At 47.0% G+C, this 11,605-nt stretch overlaps 1 protein-coding gene across 2 annotated transcripts in view; it reads left to right on the forward strand.

The window, feature by feature from the left end:
- LOC129860862 (plexin-A1-like) overlaps positions 1-11,605 on the forward strand; it is a 334,577-nt gene that overhangs the window by 169,191 nt on the left and 153,781 nt on the right. For both annotated transcript variants that reach the window (XM_055931720.1, XM_055931721.1), the window contains exon 4: positions 1,228-1,359. In XM_055931720.1, the coding sequence (XP_055787695.1) occupies positions 1,228-1,359 (132 nt within the window). The remainder of the gene's footprint in view (positions 1-1,227; positions 1,360-11,605) is intronic.

The following is an 11,605-nucleotide window of genomic DNA, read 5'->3' on the forward strand; positions in this document are numbered from 1 at the left end:
CAACTCTGATTATTATTATACAAAGAAGTTCTACTGTACAGGGAGGCATTTCTGGAGGCAGAATAGCTGAATATGTATTAGACCCTTGTTGTGATCTTTTGAGTACTTGCTGAGTACCTGGTTTGATGCAGATCATTCTTATTAGGTATTCTGTTGGAAAATATCATCCCTGCATGCATCAGCCATTACAATGTTCACATCATTCCTTTGTAATGACACCGCAACATGAGAAAGATGGAGGAATTTAAACTTTCAGCTGTGTAGAAATGGAACAGTTGGTCAGTGACGATAGAGGAGTGTGTGTGTGTGTGTGTGTGTGTGTGTGTGTGTGTGTGTGTGTGTGTGTGTGTGTGTGTGTGTGTGTGTGTGTGTGTGTGTGTGTGTGTGTGTGTGTGTGTGTGCGCGTGTGTGCGTGCGCGCGCGTGTGTGTGAGAGAGAGAATGAGAACGAGAGAGAGTCGAAGTGATAGAGAGAATGTGTGTGTGTGTGTGTGTGTGTGTGTGTGTGTGTGTGTGTGTGTGTGTGTGTGTGTGTGTGTGTGTGTGTGTGTGTGTGTGAGAGAGAGAGAGTTGTTTATTTTGGGGAGAGTGCAGCAGCAGCAGCATCGTGTAAAGTTGTGTAATGATTGATGGTTGTGGAGCAGAAATAGACCGTCAGATTTACAGAGGCCTTTGGTTTCCTTTATGTTGTGGTTGGGATGCTCCACAGAGCTCTATCATTCTGTCACTGACATTACACACAATCTACTTTTATTTGGCCGTGTAAAGTCTCCCCATTACAGAGACGACCTGCCGTATTTCACTTTTGACCTGTCTGAACCTTCCTGAGAGCTTGTACAGTACCACAGTATGGACTGTGTTGCACTGTACTGGTGACTGTCTTGTCCTCTGACTCTAATGCTGATTGCGATTGTGTATTATCCTGCCTGGGAGTGTACTGTGAGTGTACTGTGAGTGTACTGTGAGTGTACTGTGAGTGTACTGTGAGTGTGCTGTGAGTGTGCTGTGAGTGTACTGTGAGTGTACTGTGAGTGTACTGTGAGTGTGCTGTGAGTGTGCTGTGAGTGTGCTGTGAGTGTACTGTGAGTGTACTGTGAGTGTACTGTGAGTGTGATGTGAGTGTGCTGTGAGTGTACTGTGAGTGTACTGTGAGTGTACTGTGAGTGTACTGTGAGTGTACTGTGAGTGTACTGTGAGTGTGATGACGTCTCTGTCCTGTGTGTTTCAGATCCTGGTGAATTCTATCAACCATCCTGCCATGCCTTATGAGAATGGGGTGGTGATCGAGGGGAGTCCCATCCATAGAGACCTGCTCTTCAGCCCAGACTACCAGCACATCTATGCCCTCACAGACAAACAGGTACAAGCTTCACACGCTATTATAGTTTTTAAACAATCATACACTCTCACGGCACCAAACCCTCCTATTTATACAGTACCCAAACCCTCCTATTTATACAGTACCCAAACCCTCCTATTTATACAGTACCCTAACCCTCCTATTTATACAGTACCCAAACCCTCCTATTTATACAGTACCCAAACCCTCCTATTTATACAGTACCCAAATCCTCCTATTTATACAGTACCCAAACCTAATTGTTGTGTGTGTGTGTTTCCTCTGTGATTTCCAGCACTCTATGTGATTGGTTGTGTTTGATTTCCATTATACTGAGCTCCACCCCCCTGCCCAGCACCCTCTTCCCTCACACATGTTCCTCCCCCAGTCAGCACCCTCTTCCCTCACACATGTTCCTCCCCCAGTCAGCACCCTCTTCCCTCACACATGTTCCTCCCCCAGCCAGCACCCTCTTCCCTCACACATGTTCCTCCCCCAGTCAGCACCCTCTTCCCTCACACATGTTCCTCCCCCAGCCAGCACCCTCTTCCCTCACACATGTTCCTCCCCCAGTCAGCACCCTCTTCCCTCACACATGTTCCTCCCCCAGTCAGCACCCTCTTCCCTCACACATGTTCCTCCCCCAGCCAGCACCCTCTTCCCTCACACATGTTCCTCCTCCAGTCAGCACCCTCTTCCCTCACACATGTTCCTCCCCTCTTCCCTCACCTCCTCTACTCCAGTTATCTGTACCCTTCTCCTTTTCTCCCTGCTCTCTCTTTTCTTTCATGTGCTTTCTCACCTAAGCTCAAATTGGAGGTCCTCGTTTCACTCATTAAAGACGTTTCCTCCATTATTACTGGAAGACCCCCCCCACCTCTCCATCCCATCCATCTCCATCCTCTCTCTATCAGAATGGTTAGCAGGGTGAGGAGAGATAAGAAGGCCAACAGGCTTACTGCAAAGGATTCATCTCTGAGGTTTAAATTGAAACGGCTTCTTCAAATGCCCCCTCTCTCTCCTCTGGATTGCTATTTAACACCCCGTGGCCTCCTACCCCTCCCTTCAGCCCCACCCACCCTCTCCTCAGTCCCAACCCCCGTCTCAGCCTGCTCTGTCCTCCCTCTCAGACACCTGTACAGTTGAGTTAAAATGAGAGATGTCTATATCTACCTTGCCAGAGCAGACCTGTAGGTGTGTGCTCTGAGGCAGAGTGACATGAGGTAACAGGGTAAGGACTGTCAAGCTCTTTGACACTGCCTGGCTCTGTGACACTCTCTACTCCTGATAATGCCTTAGTTATGGGACAGACAGACGGGTTACCAATGCACCCTATCGTAACGCCACCTGCCTGCAGCCCTCTCCGGCTGTATTCCCGCCCGACAACCACAGAAAGTGATGACTGAATATCAATAGCCATTTTCTATCCAATGATTTGAGAGGTGGGCCACATCCAGGTGGGACGTCTCTGCCACAAACACGGTGTCTGTCTCTTGAGGAAAATCACCCAGTACCGTTTAAATCAAATCAAATGTATTTATAAAGCCCTATTTACATCAGCTGATGTCACAAAGTGCTGTACAGAAACCCTGCCTAAAACCCCAAGCAGCAAGCAATGCAGATGTAGAAGCACAGTGGCTAGGAAAAAGTCTCTAGATAGGCAGGAACCTAGGAAGAAACCTAGAGAGGAACCAGGAACCAGGGGTGGCCAGTCCTCGTCTGGCTGTGCCGAGTGGAGATTATAAGAGTACATGGCTATCAAGGCCAGATCGTTCTCCAAGATGTTCAGGGTAGCACGTCTGGTGAACAGGTCAGGGTTACATAGCCGCAGGCAGAACAGCAGAAGCTAGAGAGAGAGAGAGAGAGAGAGAGAGAGAGAGAGAGAGAGAGAGAATAGCCCGCAAAACCAGACAGGAAGATCACGCCAGTGACTCAATCACGTCAATGACTCAAATCCTGGCAAGACATGACGCCTTGGGACGGCATGGAAGAGCACCAGTGACTCAGTCCCTGTAATAGGGTAAGAATCAGAGAATCCCAGTGGAGAGAAGGGGAGCCGGCCAGGTAAAGACAGCAGGGGCGGTTCGTCACTCCAGTGTCTTGCCGTTTGCCTTTGCAACACTGGGCCAGACTACACTCAATCATAGGACCTTCTGAAGAGATGAGCCTTCAGTAAAGACTAAAGACTGAGTCTGTGTCTCTCACATGGATAGGCAGACCATTCCATAAAAATGGAGCTCAGTAGGAGAAAGCCCTGCCTCCAGCTGTTTGCTTAGAAATTCTAGGGACCGTAAGTCCTGCGTCTTATGAAAGCAGCGTACGTGTAGATATGTACGGCAGGACCAAATTGGAGAAATAGGTAGGAGCAAGCCCATGTAATGCTTTGTAGGTTAGCAGTAAAACCTTGAAATCAGCTCTAGCCTTAACAGGAAGACAGAGAGGCTAGCACTGGAGTAATATGATCAAATGTTTTGGTTCTAGTCAAGATTCTAGCAGCCGTATTTAGCACTAACTGAAGTTTATTTAGTGCTTTAGTATTGCAGTAGTCTAATCTAGAAGTGGCAAAATCATGGATTAGCTTTTCTGCATCATTTTTGGGCAAACAGATTCAGATTTTTGCAATGATACTAAAATGGAAAAAGCTGCCCTTGAAATATTCTTGATATTGTAATGAAACAGCAGGGAGCAGATCTCGAACCCTCAACCTTCCAGCCCGCGGTCCGGCGCGCTATCGACTGTGCCGCAGAAGCATGCTCGATTTCCGCGCTTATAAACTCAGGGTCGTTACAATATGTTGGTCAAAAGAGAGATCAGGGTCCAGATTAACACCAAGGTCCTTCACAGTTTTATTTGAGACAACTGTACAACCAACTTCCACGTCTGACGGATAGAGAAAAATGGAACCTAGATTAAAAAAGGAGAGGTAGAAAAAGGACAAATGTATCAAATGTGAATGTGTGGTGGAACAATGCCTTTCCTCAGAATGTGTGGTGGAACAATGCCTTTCCTCAGAATGTGTGGTAGAACAATGCCTTTCCTCAGAATGTGTGGTGGAACAATGCCTTTCCTCAGAATGTGTGTTGGAACAATGCCTTTCCTCATAATGTGTGGTGGAACAATGCCTTTCCTCAGAATGTGTGTTGGAACAATGCCTTTCCTCAGAATGTGTGGTGGAACAATGCCTTTCCTCATAATGTGTGGTGGAACAATGCCTTTCCTCAGAATGTGTGGTGAAACAATGCATTTCCTCAGAATGTGTGGTGGAACAATGCCTTTCCTCAGAATGTGTGGTGGAACAATGCCTTTCCTCATAATGTGTGGTGGAACAATGCCTTTCCTCATAATGTGTGGTGGATCAATGCCTTTCCTCAGAATGTGTGGTGAAACAATGCATTTCCTCAGAATGTGTGGTGGAACAATGCCTTTCCTCAGAATGTGTGGTGGAACAATGCCTTTCCTCATAATGTGTGGTGGAACAATGCCTTTCCTCATAATGTGTGGTGGATCAATGCCTTTCCTCAGAATGTGTGGTGAAACAATGCATTTCCTCAGAATGTGTGGTGGAACAATGCCTTTCCTCAGAATGTGTGGTGGAACAATGCCTTTCCTCAGAATGTGTGGTGGAACAATGCCTTTCCTCAGAATGTGTGGTGGAACAATGCCTTTCCTCGGAATGTGTGGTGGAACAATGCCTTTCCTCAGAATGTGTGGTGGAACAATGCCTTTCCTCGGAATGTGTGGTGGAACAATGCCTTTCCTCGGAATGTGTGGTGGAACAATGCCTTTCCTCAGAATGTGTGGTAGAACAATGCCTTTCCTCATAATGTGTGGTGGAACAATGCCTTTCCTCATAATGTGTGGTGGATCAATGCCTTTCCTCAGAATGTGTGGTGAAACAATGCATTTCCTCAGAATGTGTGGTGAAACAATGCATTTCCTCAGAATGTGTGGTGGAACAATGCCTTTCCTCAGAATGTGTGGTGGAACAATGCCTTTCCTCATAATGTGTGGTGGAACAATGCCTTTCCTCGGAATGTGTGTTGGAACAATGCCTTTCCTCATAATGTGTGGTGGAACAATGCCTTTCCTCATAATGTGTGGTGGAACAATGCCTTTCCTCAGAATGTGTGGTGAAACAATGCATTTCCTCAGAATGTGTGGTGGAACAATGCCTTTCCTCATAATGTGTGGTGGAACAATGCCTTTCCTCGGAATGTGTGTTGGAACAATGCCTTTCCTCATAATGTGTGGTGGAACAATGCCTTTCCTCATAATGTGTGGTGGAACAATGCCTTTCCTCAGAATGTGTGGTGAAACAATGCATTTCCTCAGAATGTGTGGTGGAACAATGCCTTTCCTCAGAATGTGTGGTGGAACAATGCCTTTCCTCATAATGTGTGGTGGAACAATGCCTTTCCTCATAATGTGTGGTGGATCAATGCCTTTCCTCAGAATGTGTGGTGAAACAATGCATTTCCTCAGAATGTGTGGTGGAACAATGCCTTTCCTCAGAATGTGTGGTGGAACAATGCCTTTCCTCAGAATGTGTGGTGGAACAATGCCTTTCCTCAGAATGTGTGGTGGAACAATGCCTTTCCTCGGAATGTGTGGTGGAACAATGCCTTTCCTCAGAATGTGTGGTAGAACAATGCCTTTCCTCATAATGTGTGGTGGAACAATGCCTTTCCTCATAATGTGTGGTGGATCAATGCCTTTCCTCAGAATGTGTGGTGAAACAATGCATTTCCTCAGAATGTGTGGTGAAACAATGCATTTCCTCAGAATGTGTGGTGAAACAATGCATTTCCTCAGAATGTGTGGTAGAACAATGCCTTTCCTCGGAATGTGTGGTGGAACAATGCCTTTCCTCATAATGTGTGGTGGAACAATGCCTTTCCTCAGAATGTGTGGTGGAACAATGCCTTTCCTCGGAATGTGTGGTGGAACAATGCCTTTCCTCAGAATGTGTGATAGAACAATGCCTTTCCTCGGAATGTGTGGTGGAACAATGCCTTTCCTCGGAATGTGTGGTGGAACAATGCCTTTCCTCAGAATGTGTGGTAGAACAATGCCTTTCCTCAGAATGTGTGGTGGAACAATGCCTTTCCTCAGAATGTGTGGTGGAACAATGCCTTTCCTCAGAATGTGTGTTGGAACAATGCCTTTCCTCATAATGTGTGGTGGAACAATGCCTTTCCTCAGAATGTGTGGTGGAACAATGCCTTTCCTCGGAATGTGTGGTGGAACAATGCCTTTCCTCGGAATGTGTGGTGGAATTATCTGCCTTTAGTCTCTTTCTACTGTACTGTACTTTACATAGTCTCTCTGTACTTTACATAGTCTCTCTCTACTGTACTGTACTTTACATAGTCTCTCTGTACTTTACATCGTCTCTTTCTACTATACTGTACTTTACATAGTCTCTCTGTACTTTACATAGTCTCTCTCTACTGTACTGTACTTTACATAGTCTCTCTCTACTGTACTGTACTTTACATAGTCTCTCTGTACTTTATATAGTCTATCTCTACTGTACTGTACTTTACAAAGTCTCTCTGTACTTTACATAGTCTCTCTCTACTGTACTGTACTTTACATAGTCTCTCTGTACTTTACATAGTCTCTCTGTACTGTACTGTACTTTACATAGTCTCTCTGTACTTTACATAGTCTCTCTGTACTGTACTGTACTTTACATAGTCTCTGTACTTTACATAGTCTAGCTCTACTGTACTGTACTTTACATAGTCATACTGTACTGTACTTTACATAGTCGTACTGTACTGTACTTTACATAGTCTCTCTCTGTACTTTACATAGTCTCTCTCAACTGTACTGTACTTTACATAGTCTCTCTGTACTTTACATAGCCTCTCTCTACTGTACTGTACTTTACATAGTCTCTCTGTACTTTACATAGTCTATCTCTACTGTACTGTACTTTACATAGTCTCTCTGTACTTTACATAGTCTCTCTCTACTGTACTGTACTTTACATAGTCTCTCTCTACTGTACTGTACTTTACATAGTCTCTCTGTACTTTACATAGTCTCTCTCTACTGTACTGTACTTTACATAGTCTCTCGCTGTACTTTACATAGTCTCTCTCTAATGTACTGTACTTTACATAGTCTCTCTGTACTTTACATAGTCTCTCTCTACTGTACTGTACTTTACATAGTCTCTCTCTACTGTACTTTACATAGTCTCTCTACTGTACTCTACTTTACATAGTCTCTCTGTACTTTACATAGTCTCTCTCTACTGTACTGTACTTTACATAGTCTTTCTCTACTGTACTGTACTTTACATAGTCTCTCTGTACTTTACATAGTCTATCTCTACTGTACTGTACTTTACATAGTCTCTCTGTACTTTACATAGTCTCTCTCTACTGTACTGTACTTTACATAGTCTCTCTCTACTGTACTGTACTTTACATAGTCTCTCTGTACTTTACATAGTCTATCTCTACTGTACTGTACTTTACATAGTCTCTCTGTACTTTACATAGTCTCTCTCTACTGTACTGTACTTTACATAGTCTCTCTGTACTTTACATAGTCTATCTCTACTGTACTGTACTTTACATAGTCTCTCTGTACTTTACATAGTCTCTCTCTACTGTACTGTACTTTACATAGTCTCTCTGTACTTTACATAGTCTCTTTCTATACATGGGATAGCTATTTTACAACCTCCTTAATAGTATCCAACATTCAACACTTTTGCTCAACCAAATATACAGACAGGTAACTGCCAAATGAATGGAAACACTTGAGTAAATGAGGGATACAAAGTACATTGAAAGCAGGTGCTTCCAAACAGGTGTGGTTCCTGAGTTAATTAAGCAATTAACATTCCATCGTACTTAGGGTCACGTATAGAAATGCCTGTTGGCCATTATTTTTACTACCATGTCTAGAAGAAGAGATCTCAGTGACTTTGAAAGAGGGGTCTCAAAGGAGCATAGAGGTTTTAAAGGGTGTGTGTGTGTGTGTGTGTGTGTGTGTGTGTGTGTGTGTGTGTGTGTGTGTGTGTGTGTGTGTGTGTGTGTGTGTGTGTGTGTGTGTGTGTGTGTGTGTGTGTGTGTGTGTGTGTGTCAGTCACCAGATGTCAACCCAATTGAACACTAATGGGAGACAATGTTTGGTACTATGGTACACTGGTACACTGGTACACTGGTACACTGGTACACTGGTACACTGGTTCCAGACATTATGCCACGGTGTATTGAAGCTGTTCTGGCAGCTTGTGGTGGCCCAACACCCTTAAAGGTGCAATGCAGCCATTTTTATTTCAAAATCAAATCATTTCTGGGTAACAATTGAGTACCTTACTGTGATTGTTTTCAATTAAAATGGTCAAAAATAAACCTAAAATAGCTTTTTAGTAAGGTGCAATTTCTCAAGCAAGAATTGTGATAGGATTATCTGGGAGTGGTCTGAGTGGGGTGGTAAAAACTGAAAATTAGCTGTTATTGGCAAAGAGGTTTGGAACCCTCTTTCTTATTGGTCTAGAACAGGGCTCTCCAACCCTGTTCCTGGAGAGCTACCGCCCTGCAGGTTTTCTGTCCAACCCCAGTTGTAACTAACCTGGCTCTAATTATTACAATCAGGTGGTGTAGATTAGGCTCTGAGTGAAAACCTACAGGACGGTAGCTCTCCAGGAACAGATCACATGGTGATGTCACTGCACTTGCATTGATCTCTGCTGTGGGGTTTAGGGGATGTCTTTCCCTGGGTCGCAGCAGTAGTTATGCCCAGTGTGGTTTAGCGGGAGTCTGGGAGAGGGAGCGGACCTCTGAGCCTAGTAGCTCTGCTGGAGCAGAGGACCATCAGCACGCTGGCTCTCCCTTCCTTTCATACTGCAGCTAGCCCTGCCCCAGAGGACCTCACCTTGTCCTCTACACCTCTCCCCAACTCCCAGCAGTGTACATACTGTACACTCACATTCCCTCATAAATCTGATACAGTGGTGCTAGAAGAAAACTCATTGGTCGCATTGGAGTTTTTTGGGGGGGGGGTCATAATATTATGAATATTATTACCATTATGGGTGACTTCCATTGCAGCTGGTCCTATGATTTATTAACTCAATGCTGTGTATTATAGATGAGCATGGATGGCCCACTGGTACGTTACCTATGTCATCCAGATGTCCATGCATGTTAGGGTGATAAATGGAAGTAGGGATCTCCATGTTCCCTGGTCATGGCCTACTCTCCTCAGGCTGTTCCCTGGTCATGGCCTACTCTCCTCAGGCTGTTCCCTGGTCATGGCCTACTCTCCTCAGGCTGTTCCCTGGTCATGGCCTACTCTTCTCAGGCTGTTCCCTGGCCATGGCCTACTGTCCTCAGGCTGTTCCCTGGTCATGGCCTACTCTTCTCAGGCTGTTCCCTGGCCATGGCCTACTCTCCTCAGGCTGTTCCCTGGTCATGGCCTACTCTCCTCAGGCTGTTCCCTGGTCATGGCCTACTGTCCTCAGGCTGTTCCCTGGTCATGGCCTACTCTTCTCAGGCTGTTCCCTGGCCATGGCCTACTGTCCTCAGGCTGTTCCCTGGTCATGGCCTACTCTTCTCAGGCTGTTCCCTGGTCATGGCCTACTCTCCTCAGACATTTCCCTGGTCATGGCCTACTCTACTCGAGGCTGTTCCCTGGCCATGGCCTACTCTCCTCAGGCTGTTCCCTGGTCATGGCCTACTCTCCTCAGACATTTCCCTGGTCATGGCCTACTCTCCTCAGACTGTTCCCTGGTCATGGCCTACTCTCCTCAGACTGTTCCCTGGTCATGGCCTACTCCCCTCAGACATTTCCCTGGTCATGGCCTACTCTCCTCAGACTGTTCCCTGGTCATGGCCTACTCTCCTCAGACTGTTCCCTGGTCATGGCCTACTCCCCTCAGACTGTTCCCTGGTCATGGCCTACTCTCCTCAGACTGTTCCCTGGTCATGGCCTACTCTCCTCAGACTGTTCCCTGGTCATGGCCTACTCTCCTCAGACTGTTCCCTGGTCATGGCCTACTCTCCTCAGGCTGTTCCCTGGTCATGGCCTACTCTTCTCAGGCTGTTCCCTGGCCATGGCCTACTCTCCTCAGGCTGTTCCCTGGTCATGGCCTACTCTCCTCAGGCTGTTCCCTGGTCATGGCCTACTCTTCTCAGGCTGTTCCCTGGCCATGGCCTACTGTCCTCAGGCTGTTCCCTGGTCATGGCCTACTCTCCTCAGGCTGTTCCCTGGTCATGGCCTACTCTTCTCAGACTGTTCCCTGGCCTTGGCCTACTCTCCTCAGGCTGTTCCCTGGTCATGGCCTACTCTTCTCAGGCTGTTCCCTGGCCATGGCCTACTCTCCTCAGGCTGTTCCCTGGTCATGGCCTACTCTCCTCAGGCTGTTCCCTGGTCATGGCCTACTCTTCTCAGGCTGTTCCCTGGCCATGGCCTACTGTCCTCAGGCTGTTCCCTGGTCATGGCCTACTCTCCTCAGGCTGTTCCCTGGTCATGGCCTACTCTTCTCAGACTGTTCCCTGGCCTTGGCCTACTCTCCTCAGACTGTTCCCTGGTCATGGCCTACTCTACTCGAGGCTGTTCCCTGGCCATGGCCTACTCTCCTCAGGCTGTTCCCTGGCCATGGCCTACTGTCCTCAGGCTGTTCCCTGGTCATGGCCTACTCTTCTCAGGCTGTTCCCTGGTCATGGCCTACTCTCCTCAGGCTGTTCCCTGGTCATGGCCTACTCTCCTCAGACTGTTCCCTGGTCATGGTCTACTCTCCTCAGGCTGTTCCCTGGTCATGGCCTACTGTCCTCAGGCTGTTCCCTGGTCATGGCCTACTCTCCTCAGGCTGTTCCCTGGTCATGGCCTACTCTCCTCAGGCTGTTCCCTGGTCATGGCCTACTCTCCTCAGGCTGTTCCCTGGTCATGGCCTACTCTCCTCAGGCTGTTCCCTGGTCATGGCCTACTCTCCTCAGGCTGTTCCCTGGTCATGGTCTACTCTCCTCAGACTGTTCCCTGGTCATGGCCTACTCTCCTCAGGCTGTTCCCTGGTCATGGCCTACTCTCCTCAGGCTGTTCCCTGGTCATGGCCTACTCTCCTCAGACTGTTCCCTGGTCATGGTCTACTCTCCTCAGGCTGTTCCCTGGTCATGGCCTACTGTCTTCAGGCTGTTCCCTGGTCATGGCCTACTCTCCTCAGGCTGTTCCCTGGTCATGGCCATCATCTACTCTCCTCAGGCTGTTCCCTGGCCATGGTCTACTCTCCTCAGGCTGTTCCCTG

The sequence above is a fragment of the Salvelinus fontinalis genome, chromosome 8 (assembly GCF_029448725.1).
Source record: "Salvelinus fontinalis isolate EN_2023a chromosome 8, ASM2944872v1, whole genome shotgun sequence".
Classification (NCBI taxonomy): domain Eukaryota; kingdom Metazoa; phylum Chordata; class Actinopteri; order Salmoniformes; family Salmonidae; genus Salvelinus; species Salvelinus fontinalis.